Source organism: Canis lupus, chromosome 6 (assembly GCF_003254725.2).
Source record: "Canis lupus dingo isolate Sandy chromosome 6, ASM325472v2, whole genome shotgun sequence".
NCBI lineage: Eukaryota > Metazoa > Chordata > Mammalia > Carnivora > Canidae > Canis > Canis lupus.
The window spans coordinates 40,142,927-40,164,755 of record NC_064248.1 but is presented as its reverse complement, the minus strand read 5'-3'; the positions used below and the strand labels follow the sequence as shown (position 1 = coordinate 40,164,755).

Here is a 21,829-nt window from a genome sequence, read left to right as displayed (position 1 = left end):
GCCAGGGGCATGGAGTGGGCTCTCCACAGACATCTCCTCACCTTCCCAGTGAGAAACCCGTAGCTGGACGAGGAGATCCCGCCTTCGTTACCACGTCTGCCGAAAGCCGCAAGGCACAAAGGAGGTAGAACTGCCTACCAGACCCAGCTTCAAAATCGACAGTTTTTCGTATTTTAGACCATTTGGATGCATATTCAGGGTTCTTTAATTTGGGTGCTAATAATCTTTCTCTTTTTTTAAACGAGATTGGTTTTATTTTTGTCTTTGGCAGCGGACACTCCGTGGGATTGTATTACTTTACTTGATGCCCTTAAGTTTGTACTAAAAATGTTTACATTGAAGAACAGTCACACAGTAAAGAATCTCTCTGTCAACACAACCCCTTCCCCATATGTTTTCCTCTTTGTTTCATACATAAATAGCAGTTTACAAGATTATAAATAAAACTATCAGCTCCTATGGCCCCAAAGTATATACAGGTTCCAGAGTTTGACGGAATGTTCTGTGATTTTGTGACTCACAACACACGCTATTCACAGTGCGTATCTCCATCAAATGTCTTGTAATCGATCACAAGTGGTCATTGAACCAGTTCTGCCAGTAATAGACCTTTCCATGCACTTGCTTAAAGGTGCCGTGTGTTGGGGCCCTGGAGGGGATCTGTCCGTTAAGCATCCAACTCTCGGTTTTGGCTCAGGTCATGATCTCATGGTGTGGCCCTGCGCCCTGCATTGGGCTCCCCGCTGAGTGTGGAGCCTGCTTGAGATTTGTCTCCCTGTCCCTCTGCCTCTACTCCCACCTACCTCCCCTAAAACGAAAAGATGTCCTGTGTTTGTTTGTTAATATTTTATTTATTTATTCATGAGAGAGACAGACAGAGACACAGGCAGAGGGAGAAGCAGGCCCCATGATGCAGGGAGCCCAATATGGGACTCGATCCAGGGTCTCCAGGATCACACCCTGAGCTGCAGGCTGCGCTAAACTGCTGCGCCACCGGGGCTACCCTATCCTGTGTTTGAAAAGTGAAAATGGCCTGGGGCTCCTGCCTAGCTCAGTGGGTGAAGCATGCCATTCTTGGTCTCGGGGTCCTGCATTTGAGCCCCACGTTGGGCACAGAGATTACTTTAAAAATAGAGAAAATAGGGACGCCTGGGGGGCTCAGCGATTAGGTTTCTCCCTTCAGCCCAGGGCGTGACCCTGGGGTCCCTAGATGGAGTCCCATGTCAGGCTTCCTGCAGGGAGCCTGCTTCTCCCTCTGCCTGCGTCTCTGCCTCTCTCTCTCTCTCTGGGTCTCTCATTAATAAATAAATAAAATCTTAAAAAAAAAAAAAAAAAAAAAAAAAAAACTGTGATCCAGCCATTAAGACATTTGTAGAAGGTCATAAACTGACCTGAAATCAAAACGAATTTGTGAGAAACTAGTTTAAGATTATCAGTGATCCCACCTCAATCGTACCTTAGTATTTTATTTGTAGTTTGACTCATATAACTCTAAAGAGAATATTAGTTGGGAATGCTTTTCTTTTTTTTTTTTCTTCTCCCTTCCCTTATATTCCCTTTCACTATTATTTATATTACCCACATGAATGAGAACATATAATGTTTGTCCTTCTCCGACTGACTTACTTCACTCAGCATAATACCCTCCAGTTCCATCCACGTTGAAGCAAATGGTGGGTATTTGTCATTTCTAATAGCTGAGTAATATTCCATTGTATACATAAACCACATCTTCTTTATCCACTCATCTTTCGATGGACACCGAGGCTCCTTCCACAGTTTGGCTATTGTGGCCATTGCGGCTATAAACATCGGGGTGCAGGTGTCCCGGCGTTTCATTGCATTTGTATCTTTGGGGTAAATCCCCAACAGTGCAATTGCTGGGTCGTAGGGCAGGTCTATTTTTAACTCTTTGAGGAACCTCCACACAGTTTTCCAGAATGGCTGCACCAGTTCACATTCCCACCAACAGTGTAAGAGGGTTCCCTTTTCTCCGCATCCTCTCCAACATTTGTTGTTTCCTGCCTTGTCAATTTGCCCCATTCTCACTGGTGTGAGGTGGTATCTCATTGTGGTTTTGATTTATATTTCCCTGATGGCAAGTGATGCAGAGCATTTTCTCATATGCATGTTGGCCATGTCTATGTCTTCCTCTGTGAGATTTCTCTTCATGTCTTTTGCCCATGATTGGATTGTTTGTTTCTTTGGTGTTGAGTTTAATAAGTTCTTTACAGATCTTGGAAACTAGCCCTTTATCTGCTATGTCATTTGCAAATATCTTCTCCCATTCTGTAGGTTGTCTTTTAGTTTTGTTGACTGTATCCTTTGCTGTGCAAAAGCTTCTTATCTTGATGAAGTCCCAATAGTTCATTTTTGCTTTTGTTTCTTTTGCCTTCGTGGATGTATCTTGCAAGAAGTTACTGTGGCCGAGTTCAAAAAGGGTGTTGCCTGTGTTCTCCTCTAGGATTTTTGATGGAATCTTGTCTCACATTTAGATCTTTCATCCATTTTGAGTTTATCTTTGTGTGGTGAAAGAGAGTGGTCTAGTTTCATTCTTCTGCATGTGGATGTCCAATTTTCCCAGCACCATTTATTGAAGAGACTGTCTTTCTTCCAATGGATAGTCTTTCCTCCTTTATCGAATATTAGTTGCCCATAAAGTTCAGGGTCCACTTCTGGGTTCTCTATTCTGTTCCATTGATCTATGTGTCTGTTTTTGTGCCAGTACCAGACTGTCTTGATGACCACAGCTTTGTAGTACAACCTGAAATCTGGCACTGTGATGCCCCCAGATATGGTTTTCTTTTCTAAAATTCCCCTGGCTATTCGGGGTCTTTTCTGATTCCACACAAATCTTAAAATAATTTGTTCTAACTCTCTGAAGAAAGTCCATGGTATTTTGATAGGGATTGCATTAAACGTGTATATTGCCCTGGGTAACATTGACATTTTCACAATATTAATTCTGCCAATCCATGAGCATGGAATATTTTTCCATCTCTTTGTGTCTTCCTCAATTTCTTTCAGAAGTGTTCTATAGTTTTGAGGGTATAGATCCTTTACATCTTTGGTTAGGTTTATTCCTAGGTATCTTATGCTTTTGGGTGCAATTGTAAATGGGATTGACTCCTTAATTTCTCTTTCTTCAGTCTCATTGTTAGTGTATAGAAATGCCACTGATTTCTGGGCATTGATTTTGTATCCTGCCACGCTACCGAATTGCTGTATGAGTTCTAGCAATCTTGGGGTGGAGGCTTTTGGGTTTTCTACGTAGAGTATCATGTCATCGGCGAAGAGGGGGAGTCTGACTTCTTCTTTGCCAATTTGAATGCCTTTAATGTCTTTTTGTTGTCTGATTGCTGAGGCTAGGACTTCCAGTACTATGTTGTATAGCAGTGGTGAGAGTGGACATCCCTGTCTTGTTCCTGATCTTAGGGGAAAGGCTCCCAGTGCTTCCCCATTGAGAATGATATTTGCTGTGGGCTTTTCGTAGATGGCTTTTAAGATGTTGAGGAATGTTCCCTCTATCCCTACACTCTGAAGAGTTTTGATCAGAAATGGATGCTGTATTTTGTCAAATGCTTTCTCTGCATCTAATGAGAGGATCATATGGTTCTTGGTTTTTCTCTTGCTGATATGATGAATCACATTGATTGTTTTACGGGTGTTGAACCAGCCTTGTGTCCCGGGGATAAATCCTACTTGGTCATGGTGAATAATTATCTTAATGTATTGTTGGATCCTATTTGCCAGTATCTTGTTGAGAATTTTTGCATCCATGTTCATCAGGGATATTGGTCTGTAATTCTCCTTTTTGGTGGGGTCTTTGTCTGGTTTTGGAATTAAGGTGATGCTGGCCTCATAGAACGAATTTGGAAGTACTCCATCTCTTTCTATCTTTCCAAACAGCTTTAGGAGAATAGGTATGGTTTCTTCTTTAAACGTTTGATAGAATTCCCCTGGGAAGCCATCTGGCCCTGGACTCTTGTGTCTTGGGAGGTTTTTGATGACTGCTTCAATTTCCTCCCTGGTTATTGGCCTGTTCAGGTTTTCTATTTCTTCCTGTTCCAGTTTTGGTAGTTTGTGGCTTTCCAGGAATGCGTCCATTTCTTCTAGATTGCCTAATTTATTGGCGTATAGCTGTTCATAATATGTTTTTAAAAGCGTTTGTATTTCCTTGGCGTTGGTAGTGATCTCTCCTTTCTCATTCATGATTTTATTAATTTGAGTCTTCTCTCTCTTCTTTTTAATAAGGCTGGCTAATGGTTTATCTATCTTATTAATTCTTTCAAAGAACCAACTCCTGGTTTTGTTGATCTGTTCCACAGTTCTTCTGGTCTCGATTTCGTTGAGTTCTGCTCGAATCTTTATTAACTCCCTTCTTCTCTTGGGTGTAGGATCTATTTGCTGTTTTTTCTCTAGCTCCTTTATGTGTAAGGTTAGCTTTTGTATTTGAGTTCTTTCCACTTTTTGAATGGATGCTTGTATTGCGATGTATTTCCCCCTTAGGACTGCTTTTGCTGCATCCCAAAGATTTTGAACGGTTGTATCTTCATTCTCATTAGTTTCCATGAATCTTTTTAATTCTTCCTTAATTTCCTGGTTGACCCTTTCATCTTTTAGCAGGATGGTCCTTAACCTCCACGTGTTTGAGGTCCTTCCAAACTTCTTGTTGTGATTTAGTTCTAATTTCAAGGCACTATGGTCTGAGATTATGCAGGGGACGATCCCAATCTTTTGGTATCGGTTCAGACCCGATTTGTGACCCAGTATGTGGTCCATTCTGGAGAAAGTTCCATGTGCACTTGAGAAGAATGTGTATTCAGTTGAGTTTGGATGTAAAGTTCTGTAGATATCTGTGAAATCCATCTGGTCCAGTGTATCATTTAAAGCTCTCGTTTCTTTGGAGATGTTGTGCTTAGAAGACCTATTGAGTATAGAAAGAGCTAGATTGAAGTCACCAAGTATAAGTGTATTATTATCTAAGTATTTCTTCACTTTGGTTAATAATTGATTTATATATTTGGCAGCTCCCACGTTGGGGGCATATATATTGAGGATTGTTAAGTCCTCTTGTTGGATAGATCCTTTAAGTATGATATAGTGTCCCTCTTCATCTCTCACTACAGTCTTTGGGGTAAATTTTAGTTTATCTGATATAAGGATGGCTACCCCTGCTTTCTTTTGAGGACCATTCGAATGGTAAATGGTTCTCCAACCTTTTATTTTCAGGCTGTAGGTGTCCTTCTGTCTAAAATGAGTCTCTTGTAGACAGCAAATAGATGGGTCCTGCTTTTTTATCCAGTCTGACACCCTGCGCCTTTTGATGGGGTCATTAAGCCCATTCACATTCAGAGTTACTATTGACAGATATGAGTTTAGTGTCATCATGATATCTATTCAGTCCTTGTTTTTGTGGATTGTTCCACTGAACTTCTTCTTAAAGGGGAATTTTAAGAGTCCCCCTTAAAATTTCTTGCAGAGCTGGTTTGGAGGTCACATAATCTTTCAGTTCCTGCCTGTCTTGGAAGCTCTTTATCTCTCCTTCCATTCTGAATGAGAGCCTTGCTGGATAAAGTATTCTTGGTTGCATGTTCTTCTCCTTTAGGACCCTGAATATATCCTGCCAGCCCTTTCTGGCCTGCCAGGTCTCTGTGGAGAGGTCTGCTGTTACCCTAATACTCCTCCCCATAAAAGTCAGGGATTTCTTGTCTCTTGCTGCTTTAAGGATCTTCTCTTTATCTTTGGAATTTGCAAGCTTCACTATTAAATGTCGAGGTGTTGAACGGTTTTTATTGATTTTAGGGGGGGATCTCTCTATTTCCTGGATCTGAATGCCTGTTTCCCTTCCCAGATTAGGAAAGTTTTCAGCTAGAATTTGTTCAAATACATATTCTGGCCCTCTGGCCCTTTCGGCGCCCTCGGGAACACCAATTAAACGTAGGTTTTTCTTCCTCAGTTTGTCGTTTATTTCCCTTAATCTATCCTCATGGTCTTTTAATTGTTTGTCTCTTTTTTCCTCAGTTTCCCTCTTTGCTATCAACTTGTCTTCTATGTCACTCACTCATTCTTCCACCTCGTTACCCCTCGTCGTTAGGACTTCTAGTTTGGATTGCATCTCATTCAATTGATTTTTAATTTCTGCCTGATTAGCTCTAAATTCTGCAGTCATGATGTCTCTTGAGTCCTTTATGCTTTTTTCTAGAGCCACCAGTAGCTGTATAATAGTGCTTCTGAATTGGCTTTCTGACATTGAATTGTAATCCAGATTTTGTAACTGTGTGGGAGAGAGGACTGTTTCTGATTCTTTCTTTTGAGGTGAGGTTTTCCTTCTAGTCATTTTGCTCAGTGCAGAGTGGCCAAAAGCAAGTTGTATTGGGAAAAGGAGAAAAAGAGGAGAGAAAGAAGGAAAGAAAAGAGAAAGAGAAAAAAAAGGAAGAAAAAAAAGAGAAAGAAAAAGAAAGAAAGGAAAAAAAGGGGTGGGGGAAGGAAACAAATCAAAAAGCAAAACAAAACAAAACAAAACAACAACAAAAAAAAAGAAAAGAAAAAAAAGAAAAAAAGAACCACGGGGAAGTATCTTCCCCTGGAACTTGTCCGTCTGGCTGGTCTTCTGGGGGAGGGGCCTGTTGTGCTTATTTTCAGGTGTTAGCACTTGGGGGAGCTGCTCTGCCCCCTGCCTGGTGCAGGGCTCAGTGGGGGTTGTTTACCCTGTGAGGCCCCAGGAGGAACAGCCCCAGTGGCGGGGCCAGCTCTAGAAACCTGGATTCAGCCCCCCGCAGTAACCGGGAATGCTTTTCTTTCTAAGTTTTCTACCCAATAAATGAAGGCCTAAAAATAATGTACTATATAAAACTAAATATAGCCAACACGCAAAAATCACTTTTATTACATAAAAATAATTTGTGTGGGGGAGTGCCTGAGTGGTATAGTCAGTTAAGCATCTGACTTTTGATTACGCCTCAGGTCACCATCTCAGGGTGTGAGATTGAGCCCCGTGTCCAGCTCCACACTCAGTGGAAGTCTGCTTGAGATTCTCTCTCTCTCTCTCTCCTCTCTCTAAATGAATAAATGAATGAATGAATGATTTCTGGAGGGACGTATAAGAAACCAGTAACACGCATCCGTCTTGGGCCCAGGAGGGAGACTTCCACCTGTACACCTTTCAGATGTCTCACGTGTATTTACTGCTGACCTGGAAACTCAACATCAGTAATACTTGTAATGCACTGTCCTCTGCGCTCAGCCTTCAGGTCCCACGTCACTTAGGGATTCAGAGACTGCTCAGGAAAGGAGCGGTCTGCCCTCATGGGTTGGGATCTGCATCTGACTTCACTCGCCTAAACTTGCCAAGAGCTCCAAGGAGAAGAACACCCAGAAAATAGCCTCTGGTGACAGGGTTGCAGAGGTCTCAGCAGGCTCTGTGTGGGGGCGGGGTCTCCGCCAGGGCCCAGGAGACTGGGACGAGGGGGTAGCCAGAGCCACAGAAAGCAGGCTTCCCGGCCGGCTGTGCTGCTTCACTTGGCTGTTCCTGGAATCATTCGGGCTGCTTGTCCCAGTCCAGATGTGGTCGGGCTGTGGCCTCAGGGCCGTGAAGGGGACTCCGATGTGAAGCCACTGCTGAGGACCCGTGTCCCTCAGCCAGCGTACTTCACCAATGGCTTCACCACCCTTAGGTCTGCCTGGGCTGATGAAAGCAGATTCCCCGTCCAGACCCAGTCACCAGGTGTGCCGGCGGCCGTCCCAGTCCAGGAGCTGATGCTGAGCACATCCCCTCTTGCTCCTCCACCAGGTAGGTGTGGGTACTTGCGTCCCTTTGAAGGGAGCCCCTCGTTCTTGGATGGAGAGTCTTAGGGTGCCTTCCCACTGTGCCCCGGTGGACAGTGTGCTCTTTAAAGACAGAGCCTTTTTTTTTTAAGATTTTTTTCTTTTTTTTTTTTTAATTTTTATTTATGATAGTCACAGAGAGAGAGAGAGAGAGAGAGAGGCAGAGACATAGGCAGAGGGAGAAGCAGGCTCCATGTACCGGGAGCCTGACGTGGGACTCGATCCCGGGTCTCCAGGATCGCGCCCTGGGCCAAAGGCAGGCGCCAAACCTCTGCACCACCCAGGGATCCCCCTTTTTTTAAGATTTTAAGTATTATTTGAGAGAGTGCGAGTGCATGTGCAAGGAGGGGCAGAGGGAGAGGGGGAGAGAACCTAGAGCAGAGGCCCTGCTGAGTACAGAGCCTGATGCATGGCTTGATCCCACGGCCTGAGCTGAAACCCGACGGACTGAGCTACCGGGCACCCCTAAAGATTAAGAATTTCAGCATTGTGATTTCTTTCCTTTTCCCAAGGTAGATACGTCAGATGCCCTCTCCTTGGGGCACAGCATCTAGATCTGCTGAATAAGCAGCTTCTCTGCGGACTGAGCCTGACTGCAGGCTCTCTCCCTGGTTACACCTCCAGAAACCCGTCCCACCTCTGCACCCGTGTCAGGTGCTTGGGTTTAATGAGGTCCCTGGTCATGAGTCATTGTTTGATTCCCCTGTGTGCAGCTCACTGCCTTAGTCGGCCACACCTCTTCTGACTTCCAAGACCTTAGCCCTCCTGTCTCAGCATGAAGGAGAATGCACACAGATTTGCTTGGGTCTCTCTTTAAATCGTGGTAAATGCACCTAACGTAAAATCTACCATTAGTGGGGATCCCTGGGTGGTGCAGCGGTTTAGCGCCTGCCTTTGGCTCAGGGCGCGATCCTGGAGACCCAGGATCGAATCCCACATCGGACTCCCGGTGCATGGAGCCTGCTTCTCCCTCTGCCTGTGTCTCTGCCCCTCTCTCTCTCTCTCTCTCTGTGTGACTATCATAAATAAATAAAAATTTTTTAAAGAATCTACCATTAGTGACGTGAGTGCAGTCACAGTGTTTGTAGTCATGGCCACCACTCTCATCACCCAGGAACCCTGCACATTAGTAGCGGCTCGCGGTGCCCCCAGCCCCGGAGCCACCTGTCTACTTTCTCCCGCTGTGGATTTGCCTGTCCCGGACATTTCACGTACATGGAGCCCTAGCCCATGCCCTAGCCCGGGCCCTCTCTCTGTCCGGGCATCTCGCGGGACAGAGAGGCTTCCAACCCTGCAGTAGGTGTCACGCTCCATTCCTTTTATGGCAAGTACTATTCCATTGTGTGGATTTGCTGTGTTGTGTTTATCCGTCTGGTGAGGGATGATCTGGGTTGTTACAGAGAACGAAGCCTTGAACCTTTGTAAGTTTTTGTGTGAGTCCATTTCCGGCTCTCTTGGGTGTACCCCAAGAAGTGGAATCGCTGGATCACCGGTACCTCTGTTTAAACTTTGAGGATCTGTCAGGTGGTTTCCCCAGCAGCTGGCACCGGGTTACATTCCCACCAGCAGCACACAGGGGCCCACCTGCTCCACACGCTCAACAGCACTCGTCATCTTTCACTTTTTTGTGTTTAAAGCTAACCTTATGGGGATGTACACAGGTTGTGGGGTGGGGCCGAGAGGGGCTCCCGACGCTGGGCTCGATCCCCCGACCTTGAGAGCATGACCTGAGCCAAAACCAAGAGTTGGACCACCCAGGTGGCTACACACAGGTGTTTAAATGAATTGTTTTAATTATATAGAGAAAACCAGTTAAAGTCAGAAAGTAAAAAGTTTATCCGAAAAACCAGCCGTCTCTGGTCTCCTCCCATCTTCCATAAGCTGTCCTTGGGGGGCCACTCTGAGCTACCAGCCTCCATCGGTCACCTGCCGCTGGTCTCATCCTCCCTTTGAGGCCTGTACCGTCCACCTTCTTGGGTCCACAAGGCTGACAACTCAGACCCATAGGCCCTTTTGTTCTCTCGACACTGCATTTGTTAGGACACTGGTTTGGCGGTTTAAAAAAGACCCGAACAGCAGATACCTTGCCTCACACCAGGCAGACAAACCGGCCTTTCTCGTGTGTAAGGAACCCAGGGATGGATGCTGGTTTCCAGCTGCAGGGCCCCATGCACACTCTGTGCTGCGGCCTGGCCGTCCCCAGAAGCGTCCCTGCCCCATTTCCCAGGGTGCCTGCAGGCGGGCCCCGCACGGTCACCGATGTCCACCCAGCCACAGGCAGGGCCCCCGAACCCGTCGCCTGCTGTCCACTGCCTCCTCCGTGGACATCCAGCACGTCGTGCGTCATTATTAGTAACAGTCAGCTAGCGTTTGAGTGCTTAATGTCAGGCGCTGTGAGGAGTGCTTTATATGAATCTGCGACCTACATCCTTCCAGCAGCCCTCAAAACAGATGCTGGATTCCTTTTACAAGTAAGGACATGGGGTGGGACGCCGGGGGAGGGGAGGGGGGCTCAGTGGTTAAAGGCTGCCTTTGGTTCAGGTCATGACCCCCGGGCCTGGGATCAAGTCCCGAGTTGGGCTCCCCGCAGGAAGCCTGCTTCTCCCTCTGCCTGTGTCTCTCCCTCTCTCTCTGTGTCTCTCATGAATAAATAAATACAATCTTAAAAATAAATAAACAAAAATAAATAAATAAACAAGGAAACGGGGCGTGGTCATGTCAAGTCGTTTGCCCATTTAGCACAGTGAGCGCAGGCTGGCTGGCGAGCAGAGCCACCTTCGCTGTCGCCTGCTCTCCTCGGGGCTCAGCCCTCCGGGGCGGCCCCGTGGGGGTGCTGGCCATGGTGCGGTCTGTGGGCCCACGGGGCTTAGTTAACGCCTTGCGGTGGGTGTATGACCTGCCGCCGCCCCAGCACCAGAGGCGACGCCGGGGGTGGGGTGTGGGGGGGTTCGGGATGAAAATATCCCCACCCGCTGGCTCTGCACAACCAGTCTGCCAGTTAGACCGTCGTGGGTGGCATCCGCGACACCATCAACATTTAGCTTTTGCTTCTCGGGCTGATGGTCCAGTGACGGCCGCACCCACGCGGGGAGGCCGCACAGGGCAGGGCCCCGGGAGGCCTGGGGGGCGGCAGCTGTGTGACTGTCCCTGTTCTATTGACGCAGCGACCAGGAGCGGAGCTCTGGGATGTGCATGTGACGATGGACAGCAAGGACCTAGAAGCCGAAATCCACCCCCTGAGGAACGAAGACAAGAGGCTGCCCGAGACCCCGGGAAACCCGGGCCACGCAGACGAGAAGCTGAAAAGCTCGCCCCGGCAGCCCCGCCTCTCCCGGTGCCGCACCGTTGTGTTTTTTCTTTCACTGTTTGTCTGCCTGTTCGTAGTGTTCGTGGTTTCGTTCATCATCCCGTGCCCGGAACGGCCCGTGTCGCAGGGGATGTGGCGGATAGACTACAGCGCGGCAGGTGTGCCCCGGGGCCCGGTCCTGGGGTGGGGTGCGGGGGGCACCGGCAGGCCCCGGGCTGTGTGCACCAAGGGAGGCGCCCGTTTGACCACGTTTTGGAATTTAAAGAAACCGCAGATCTCGGGGCCAGGTTTGTGACGGGCTCCACCAACTGCGGCCGGCAGCGCTGACTGCGACGCGCCCCGTGTCTCCCGCAGAACCAGCCTTCGTGAAAAGCCCCGAGTCAGCCTTTCTCTGGACTCCTGGCTTGGTCGCGAGTGGGAGCAGTGGCGGGTGTAAATGCCGCGGCCTGGGCCTGTCGTGCCACGCTGCTGGGTGTCTCCTGCAGCCAAGGGACTTTCTCAGTTAGGCCTCAGAGTCTGAAGCTTAATTTTGAGAGGGAGGAATAAAGTATGTTGGTTTTCTGCAGCTTTTATTGAAGCATAATCTGTACGACAGATCAGTCACTTGTTTTACGTATGCGCCTCCATGACTTTTAGTCTATTCATGGAGCAGCTGTGTAACTGTCAGCACAGTCCCGTTTCCAAAGATTCCAGCAGCCCCGTCCCCCAGCCCAGGCTGCCACCAGTTGCCTCCTGCCTTCAGTCTTGCCTTCTGTGGACTTGGCCCGTGAACAGGATCACGTGACCTGTGTCCTGGTCCAGCTTCTCTCACTGAGGCCCATCTGTCGGTTACAGCGTGTCCCCCGCTTCTCTCTGGGGCTGAACAGGCTTCCTGTGCACATGACACCTCACGACAGGTTCACCTGTTGGTGCACATCTGGGTGGCTCAGTGTCTTACCTTTATGACTGATACCGCGAGGAACACTATACACTGGTCTTTGCATGGATGCATGTTTTTCGGTCTCAGGTAGATTGCTAGGAGTGAAGATGTTGAAACTCGTGGTAAGTTGATTTGTAGCTTTCTGAGTCACAGCCCAGCTGCCTCCGTCAGGCGGCACCGTTCCCGGCTCCCCCCGACCCCGGCGATTCTGCGTTCTCCGCATCCCAGACCATAGAGAGCCATCACGTTGTGGTTTGACTTTGAATTTCTCTAATGACTCAGGATGCTGATGGGCATCTCTTCATGGGGTACTGGCCATTCTCAAATCTTCTTTGGTAAATGTCTCTTCAAATTCTTGCTCATTTGAAAAATATGAGGGGCAACTAGGTGCCTCATTTGGTGACAGTCTGCCTTCGTCTCAGGTTGTGATCTCAGGGTACCGGGATCGAGTCCCGCATCGGGCTCCCTGCTCAGCGGGGCATCTGCTTCTTCCTCTGTCTATGGCCCCTGCTCATGATCTTTCTCGCTCTCAATAAAATCTTTAAAAAAATTTTTTTTAAATCTTAAAAAAAATAAAATCATATATTTTATGTTATTTATTGTTTTAAGCACGGAGCCCAGTGTGGGGTTTAAATTCACAACCCTGAGATTGAAACTTGAGCCAAGATCACAAGTTGGACACTTGAATGACTGAGCCTCCAAAAATATGATTTTTTAATTATGGAATTATAAAAGTTCTTTATGTATTGCAGATACAAGTCTTTTAAGAAATATATGATTTGCAAATATTTGCAGCCAGTGGCTTATCTTTGCATCTTTGTAAGGTTCTTTTCTGTTCTTTTCTTTGGAGAGAGCTCGAGCACCTGGAGGGGCAGCAGGGAGGGGGAGAGGGAGAGGCGAGAAAGAACCCCCAGCCGACTTCCCCAGAGTACAGAGGCCTCAGTGCAGCCTGATGGGGGGGCTCCATCTCATGACTCCGAGACCCTGACCTGAGCTGAAACCAAGAGTTGGACACTCAACCTACTGAGCCACCCAGGTGCCCCAGAAATACTACTGATACTACATTGATCTTTTATCTTGTGACGTTGTTGACCTCATTAATTAGACTAGGAGGTGTGTGTGTATATTCTCTGCAGTTTCCTACATAAGCATGTAATATTGCAAAGCAGACAGGTTGTTTTTTTTTTAAGATTTTATTTATTCATGAGAGACATGAGAGAGAGAGAGAGAGGCAGAGACACAGGCAGAGGTAGAAGCAGGCTCCATGGAGGGAGCCTAACGCAGGACCCGATCCCAGGACTCCAGGATCATGCCCTGGGCTGAAGGCGGCGCTAAACCACTGAGCCACCCGGGCTGCCCTGCTTCTTCCTTTCCAATCTGACTCCTTTTTCTTTCTTCTTCTTGCTGGAGTTTACTGGCTAAAACCTCCAGCCAACAGAACAGGTGACGTTGGACAGGTAAGAACAAAGATCTCCTTGAGCTTAGGAAGGAAACTGCCTCTTTCAGCATTAAGTATGATGATAGCTGTAGGTTTTTTCGTAGACACCCTTTAACAGTTTGTTTTTATCATGAAAGGGTGTTGGATATTGTCAGATGCTTTTTTATGGTTGTGAGACAACTGGGTGGTTTTTGCCCTTTATTCCTATTAATATGGAATTTATATTGATTTTCAGATGTTAAATCAGCCTTGAATTCTCGAGGAAGACCCCACTAGATCATGGCGTATAGCCCTTTTCCTTGGTTGCTGGATTCATTTTGCTGCTTTGTGTTGAGCACTGGTGTCTGTATCAGTGAGGGACGCTGAACTTCGCTTTCTCTTTTTGTGGTGTCCTCGCCTGGTTCACTGTTAGGGTGACTCTGTTCTCATAGGTGTGTACGTAGCTGGGGCCTTGTCTCTATGGCCTCTTACCTGATGGTTCCTGCCACCTTGGGCTGCTGGGATATGTGGGGGCTTTCAAGGAAGAGCTGTCACCCTCTCGTTTTTCCAGATCTCTCTGTTCACTTTTTGACTAGTCCCCCTACCTGTTGTCTGCTCTGCCCTGTATCCCAGCCTGTGGCTGGCTCCAGAGCTGGCCTCCCCCGTTGGCTTGGGAGCTCACAGTACCCCTGGGCCCCTGGCTGTGAATCCCGCCATTCCCCTCTGCCAGGGAAGCTGCTGCCTTTGGTCCTGACCTCAGTCTGGTGCCCAGCTGTGGAGGGCTAGACTGGCACCGTCCAAGCCTGGAGTCTGGTGTTTGATTTCTATTTTTAAATTGTGGTGAAATATACATCCCATACATGTAAAGAGCATCATCGGTTGGCATCACTGCACTCGTGGTGCTGTGCAGCCATCCATGCGGTCTGTTCATCATCTCAACAGCACCGCGCCCGGCAAACACAGACTCCTCTCCCTCCTCCTCCCTCCTCCAGAGCCTCTTGGCCTGTGTACCTGCAAGTCTGCCTATTGCAAGGACCTCTATAGAAGTGGAATCACGTAACATCTGCCCTCTTGCGCCTGCTGACTGCACCGGGCGTATTGGCCTCAGAGCTCACCCGCGCTGGAGCAGGCATCGGGTTCTCCTTCCTTTTTATGGGGGAATAATGTGTGTTGGGTGTGGACTGCACTGCTCATCCATTCCTCTGTCCACAGATGTTTGGCTTCTTTCCACTTTTTGGCTGCCATGAATGACGCAGCGAACTGGCTGTATGGGAATGGAGTTCCTTCTCCCAGTTATTTTGAGTAAAAGAGTATGAGGTAGTGTCTCGTTACTGCTCCGATTTGCATTTCCTTAATTGCTGGTGATGCTGAGCATCTTCTCACGTGCCAGGACTATTTATCTATATTCGTGCAAGAAAGGCCTCTCAGTCCTTTGCCCATTTTTGACTTGGGTCCCTTGTCAGATGCTAGATTTGCAAGTATTTCCTCCCACTCTGTGGGTTGTCTCTTCACTCACAACAGTGTCCTTTGACGCACAAAAGCTTTACATTTTGATGGACTCCACTTTGTCTGTTTTTTCTTTGGTTGCCTTGCCTTTGGTGTCACATCCAAGAAATCATTACCAAATCCAATGTCGTGAAGATTTTTCTCTATGTTTCTTCTAGGAGGCTCTTAAGCTTAGGCCTCTGACCAATTTTGAATTCTTTATTTTTGTTTTATTTTTTTAAAGATTTTACTTATTTGAGAGAGAGAGAGAGAGAGAGAGAGCAGAGGGAGAGGGGCAAGCAGATTCCGTGCTGAGCACAGAGCCCCACGCGAGGCTCCATCTCAGGACCCTGAGATCATGACTTGCGCAGAAATCAAGAGTCGGATGCTTGACCGACTACCCACCCAGGCGCCCCTTCATTCAGTTTTGGATGTGGGGTCAGCCCAGCTTCATTCTTTTGGTGTTTGATTTTAACCCTTGTAGTTTATCATTTGAGTCCTTGGATGGAAGGAGGAGAGCCTTCCGTGTGCAAGAGTGCGGCCTCTGGGCCCTGGGCGCAGGTCGGGAGGGATCTCTTCCTGACAAGAAGGTGTGCAGAGCCCGCACGCGTACAGCCGGGTGCCCTGCTTGTTCCTTCCCGGGCGGCCGACACCTGAGCGTTCATGTGTCGTGTCCACGAGGGAGGCGAGGTGCCGAGGTCGCCGCTGCTCCTAGGGCGGCCTCGCGCTGGAGGCGCTAACGCGTGCCCACCTGGGGAAGCGCACAGGCGGATGGGGTCAGACACAGCCGTGGCCTGAGGAGTGGCCTGTGATTTCCTTTTTCAGTCACCTATGACTTCCTGGCTACAGAAGACATCAACAGGGACAGGATCCAGGATGTTCTCTTTCTTTATAAAAATGCCAACGGCAGCAACAACTTCAACCTATCCTGCACCGACGAAGGTGATTGGCTTTTATCTGTAAAAGGAGGAACTTGCGGTAGGCGGCGGGATCTGCACCCTCTGCCTCTTCTGGGGAACCAGCTGGTGGATTTCTGGGAACCAGCACACAGCCCTTGCTTCCCGGGAGGACTGGGCCCCCTCTGGCCCCCCGCACACCCCTGACCCCACGAGCTGGCGGGGGGGGGGGGGGGCGGGGGGGGGCGGGGGGGCGGCGCAAACCAGGGCTGAGTCCCCCACCGAGCTGGTGTCTCCTACAGGCTTTTCCTCTCCCTGCACCTTTGTGGCTGCCGTGTCGGGGGCCAGTGGCAGCGTGCTCTGGGAGAGGCCTGCGGCCCAGGATGGCGCCCTCGTGCGGTGCTCCGTCCCACAGACGCAGGGCAGCAGGATGTCCTCCGCCTGCATCCTCGTGGGCAGACCCAGCTCCTTCGTTGCTGTGGACTTGTTCACAGGTGGGCGGCTCCACACAGGTGTTCCACACCTGGCAGCTCTGAGGTGGTTCAGCCCTCCTCCTGGGGACCTGTGGGCACGATGGGGAAGGAGCCCCATGGGGAGGCTGCCTCTGAGCAGTCATGCACGCTGCCGGCCTGCCTTGTCACCTCCCACTCCGGCCGTGCTCGTGGGGCTGGTGTCTGCTCGAGCCCTCGGGGACCATCTGGGTCTGTCAGGGCTCGGTGTGCACGGGCACTGGTCCCTGGGCCTCAGGGTCACCAGCCGGGGTGAGGCCTGGGCTTCAGGACGCCAGGGGGGCCAGGCAAGAGCATTTCCCCCACCAGTGGTGGTTTTAAAGAAATAGAAGGAAAAAAGAGCAGGCTGGAAATATTTTATTTTTTTTTTATTTTTTATTTTTTAATTTTTTTTTTTTATTTATTTATAATAGTCACAGAGAGAGAGAGAGAGAGAGAGAGAGAGAGAGAGGCAGAGACACAGGCAGAGGGAGAAACAGGCTCCATGCACTGGGAGCCCGATGTGGGATTCCATCCCGGGTCTCCAGGATCGCGCCCTGGGCCAAAGGCAGGCGCCAAACCCCTGCGCCACCCAGGGATCCCTGGAAATATTTTAAGAAGAGAGGAATTAGTATGAAAGAGGGTGTGGACAAGATAGCATCCGGGTAGGAAGGCTGTCATGCTGGCGCTGTCTGTGGGTCCGGCCATAAGCGCACAGCGTCCTCGTGTGCCTTCTGTGAGCAGGACTCTGCCAGGGCCTTCCTGGGGGCCCAGGGTCCTGGGAAGTGTCAAGGTCAGGTGGCGCCCATCCCGGTGGGAGGGTCAGCGTTGGCCCTGTGATGTCCTAGCGCCACGGGGGGGTGGGGTGGACATGAGAGGCCAGCAGGAAGGGGGAGCTTTCTGGTTGCAGAGGCAACACTTGAGTGCTCTGCTGCATCAGTGACTGACCGCCCACTGGCCACGCACCGCACGTCGGCTGGCTTCCTGCTGGCAGGCATTCCATCTTTGGGCGCTGCGCACCACCAGCCCGCAGCACAAGGGGGTGTGGGGGCAGTACTTGGTGACGTTGTCCTTGGTTTCAGGGGAGACCCTGTGGAGCCAGCCCCCTGGCTTTGACAGGAACACCTCCGACCTGAGCTCGTTACTCCAACTGCCCGATGTCGATGCCGACGGGGCCCCAGACCTGCTGCTTCTCGCCCAGGAGGACAAGGAGGTACACTCCCCCAGGTCGCTGTGGCCCACTCCCCGGCCCCTGGTCCGCTTCTGCTTCTTGGGCAGCACTCAGGTCTGACCACGTGTCAGGGACTTGCCCAGGGCCCTGTGCTCCTGGCACCTCTGACCAGCACGCGGGTGGCGGCTGTGGGCCCCCAAGGACAGTAGACCGTGCGCTTGGCTGTGTGTGTCGCGGCAGCGGGGTTGTCCAGGTCCCCAGGTGGGCAGGTGCCTGAAACCACACACCTGACTCAGGGCCTTTTCTCAAACTGCGATGTTCTGCACCATCGTGCATGTTGCAGGTCAGCAGTTACCTCTACTCCGGCAGCACTGGACGCCAGATCGGCCACCGCGGCAGCCTTGGCGTGGGCGGGACCGCTGGCTCCCTCCTGCACGTCACCAGGGCAGGCGCTCACTACATCCTCTTCCCTTGCCGTACGTTGGGCCTCTGCCTGCAGGACCGTCCCTCGCGTGGAAGCCACATGCCCAAGGGCGCAGAGTGGGGGAAGCCTGGGAGCCCAGGGAGGGTGCTTGTGCCGGAGGGACAGGGGTGGCCCACAGGCTCCGCAGGGGAGGTGGGTGGGGGGCACCCGGAGTCCCGGAAGCAGGCCTGGCAGCCTTGTCCTGAGTCCCCTGCGTTTCGGACAGCAAGCTCCCTGTGCGGCTGCTCTGTGAAGGGCCTGCATGAGGCGGCGACCGGGGGAGCGAGCCCCCTGCGCAGAGACCTGCTGTGGGAGCGCATGCTCAACACCACCCCCCATGGGCCGCTTGGGCGCAGGTTGGTCTGTGTGGAAGGTGCGGGGGCCATCCCTGGGCGCTGGGTGCACCTCATCTCCACGGGCAGCGGGGTGGGGGGGGAGAGCAGCCATGGGGAGCCGGCAGGGAGAGCACGGGGCGAGCCTGCCTGCCATACCGCTGTCCGCTCCCGTCCCCGCAGCCCGGGAGCTCTCCGCCACCTGACGCACGTGCCAGGGAAGGCAGGCGAGGACCTCCTCCTCGTGACTTCGGAGGCCTGTGTGCTGCTTGACGGCCAGGACCTGACACCCCGGTGGACCTTCCGCACTGCCCAGGTCTTCAGGTACAGTCTCCTCCCAGGAACCGTACGGTGGCTGCAGGCGGCACCGTGGCCTGACCCCTGGTGGCCCTGGGCAGAGGCCTGTGGTCGGGGGGCTCCTGCCTGGCCCCGGTGCTGCCCCTCCATCCGGCCTCAGCCCCTGTGGGGCTCTGGCGGGGGATGCAGATGGGCAGGTGCCTTCCAGCACTCCGGCCCCCTCCCCTGGGCCCCCTACAAGGGCTCCCACCCCCTTCCCCCTTCCCCTGAGGCCCCCTCCCCCAGGGCCCCTGTGAGTGCTCCTACCGCCTCCCTGCGGGGGGCGGGGGGTGGGCCTGCGAGCACTCTCACCCCCCCCCCTTCCCTTGCAGAAAACCCATCCTTGGCCACTACAAACCTGACACCCCTGCCGTGGTCATCGAAAACGGAACCGGCACCAACAGACAGGTAGGCCGCACCTCCTGAGGCTGTGCCTGTGAGCAAGGCCGAGGGACCGAGGGACCTTTGCCGCACCGGCTCCCCACCCGCGTTGGCCGCGCCCTCCTGCTTACCCTCGGGGTGCAGCTCTGCTGGGGCTCCGGGGCCTGGGCAGCCCCACCTGTGACCCGCGTGCCCTCCCACCCCCCCCAGATCCTGCTCCTGGACCTGGGCAGCGGGGCCATCCTGTGGAACCAGGCCCTCCCGGGCCTCCCTGGGGACCCACAGTCCGCCAGCCTGCCAACCGCAGACCACCGCTCGGCCTTCTTCTTCTGGGGCCTCCACGAGCTCTCCGAGCTCTCCGGCACCAACCAGACGGTACGGGCAGGGCGGGTGCTAAGGGGACCCACCCCCTGGCAGGGCAGAGGCCACGGCCAGGCTGGGGTCATGCCTGGAAACAGTGGGGAGCTAACTGGGAGCCTGGGCGTGCACATAATGGAAGCTGTGGACAGTGGGTGGGCTCAGGCAGCCAGCAGAGGTGGGGAGGCTGGGGCTGGGGTCGGCCTGGGGCACACAACGGGCCCCGCGGGGGACGGCAGGGGTGCAGTCCCAGCAAGAGTATGCCGCAGGAGGGTCAGGGCCAGGTCGGGGAGCAGAGACGGTAGCACGGTGGTGGCCTGTGGACACACTCGGGGCAGAGCATCCTGTGAGGATGGACGCCACATGGCCCAGCCGCGGGGCCCAGGACCCTCGGTCCGCCTGCTCCAGACGTGGGTCCACCTGGCGTCCACTGCTGGTTCTCACCCTAGAGGCCCCAGGACGCGCAGCACAGCCTATACATGTTCCACCCCACGCTGCCGGGCGTCCTGCTGGAGCTGGCCAACATCTCCGCCAACATTGTCTCCTTCCAAGGTGCGTGCGGCCTCCCCGGGGCAGGGCTCTGCTGCAGCCAGTCCCGCCCACTGCTCCCCAGGCCCTGACGGTTCCTGTCTCCCACAGCGGTCCTGTTTGAGCCGAGCCGCCACGCTGCCTGCGTCCTCCTGATGGGCCCGGCTGGCCCTGACACGCCTGGCACAGTCTCCGTGGCTAAGCACAAGGTGCAGGACCTTGTCCCGGGCAGTAGGGTGGTTCGCCTGGCGGAAGGCGGGCCTGACACTGACCAAGCTGTCCGGGACCGGTTCTCCCGCCTGCGGTACCGGAGTGAGGCATAGACGCATGGTGGCCAGCGCATGCGGGACACACTCCAGCTGCTGCCATTAAACCCCACAAGAAGTCCGTCCTTCCCTGGGTGTGCACTCCAATCCCCGTACTCCTGGCCCAGGATCCTCGTCCTACCCAGGGGTGCCCGGGCCGCTCCCATCACCTGTGCAGCCACATGCCCCCCAGTCCTCACCCTGCCCCCCTGGGGTCACACTCAAAGCCGCTGCCCTCATCGTGTCTCCTTGGGTAGAGCGGGGCCCCACAGCACCACCCCCACTCGTCCACACCGGGTCCCTGTCTGCAGATCCCCCTGGGGCCTGGGAGGGTGGCTGGCCCTGGGTGGCCTCGGGGCACCAGCTGGGCCCTTGAGGCAGTTCCTGGTCCCAACCTTTCCTGGAGCAAGTAGGGGAGGACTCAGGCCTGGTTGGTGGAGACAGGCCCCCGAGGGACGGGGCTGCGAGGCGCCCCCAGGGGTGCTTCCATCCTTGTGTCAGCTGCACGTGCTGCGAACGTCCCGAGAAACTGGCCGCCGGGAGCACGTGGGGGTCGGTCTACCCCTCAGTACACACTGGAGCTGCTTATCCCTCAGGGGTCCCCATACCCCCAGCAGGTGCCTGGCCGCCTCCTGGTGCTTGGACGCCCCCTGCGGTCGGTACCGCTGACACAGGACTCACCTTCGTGCCTTGCCATGCCCCAGGCCCGCCGTGGCGCTGTGGGGCTCTCGGTGCCCCGATGACCCGGGCACCGCGGGAGACAGCGGAATAAATGGTTTGCACTGTCTGAGAGCGCAGGTGTACACCTGTGTGTTTGCTCCCAGGGCTCAAGCAGACGCGGCGCCAGCCAGGCTGCTGGAGAGGGGGGCCCCCTCCCACCCAGTCGCACGTAGGGCTCCGGGGACTTTTCCTGCACGGCCTCTAAGCGTAGCTCAGGTGTGAAGAACCCTCGCTGGTCACCGTGGTTCAAGTCGGGAACCCAGCCTGGGGACGTGGCGGGTGTGCTCCCATCAGGGCCTGCAGGGGGTCCTTGAGCACCCCCTGTAGTCCCCAGGCGGCTGCCCAGGGGCAGCAGAGGCCGCTCTCTGTCAGGGGCAAGACCCTTGTCACCGTGAGAAGCTGCCGCGCCACACATGCAACCTGAGGCACAAGGGTTCTGCGGTGACAGGTGCACAGATGGAAATCCCTGGGGGCGGGGGGCTAGGAGCGTGCCCAGACAGCACCCCTGCAGGCCCAGCACAGCGAGCAAGGAGCTGGGGGCACAGCTCAGGAGGCACCGTGCTGGCGGCCGTCCTGCACCAGGGGCTTGGAGTACACAGCCGCAGCCCTGTCCCTCTGGGGCTCTGACTTAGATGGCTGGGAGATGCTACAGGGCCACTCTCCCCACAACCTCCCAGGACTCCGTTTCCCCACCACCTGGGGCACTCAGGCACCCTGGTCCTGCCAGAGCAGGGATGGCACGCCCCAGCGTCTCCTGCCAAGGCCACCGAGTCTGCAGCCTGAGTCTGGCCTGGGTCCCTCGTCTGCTGGGGACCGCCCCCCCCACGGACCGTCCCTGGCCAACACCTTTCATGGCCGAGCTCCCCGCAGCGTCTTCTGCCACCGCCCAGCTCACGT

General features: G+C 53.0%; 1 protein-coding gene across 2 annotated transcripts in view; it reads left to right on the top strand.

Moving 5' to 3' along the window:
* Positions 1-21,004, top strand: part of FAM234A (family with sequence similarity 234 member A) — a 36,395-nt gene extending 15,391 nt beyond the window's left edge. Inside the window, exons 2-13 of one of the 2 annotated variants that reach the window (XM_025417203.3) lie at positions 7,677-7,792; positions 10,992-11,292; positions 15,781-15,897; positions 16,154-16,345; positions 17,422-17,552; positions 17,854-17,986; positions 18,200-18,329; positions 18,489-18,629; positions 18,974-19,049; positions 19,233-19,397; positions 19,829-19,931; positions 20,019-21,004. In XM_025417203.3, coding sequence (XP_025272988.1) covers positions 11,028-11,292; positions 15,781-15,897; positions 16,154-16,345; positions 17,422-17,552; positions 17,854-17,986; positions 18,200-18,329; positions 18,489-18,629; positions 18,974-19,049; positions 19,233-19,397; positions 19,829-19,931; positions 20,019-20,230 — 1,665 coding nt within the window. In that variant the 5' untranslated portion in view covers positions 7,677-7,792; positions 10,992-11,027 and the 3' untranslated portion in view covers positions 20,231-21,004. The remainder of the gene's footprint in view (positions 1-7,676; positions 7,793-10,991; positions 11,293-15,780; positions 15,898-16,153; positions 16,346-17,421; positions 17,553-17,853; positions 17,987-18,199; positions 18,330-18,488; positions 18,630-18,973; positions 19,050-19,232; positions 19,398-19,828; positions 19,932-20,018) is intronic. The other variant, XM_025417204.3, reaches the window with a different exon arrangement.
* The last annotated feature ends 825 nt before the right edge of the window (positions 21,005-21,829 follow it).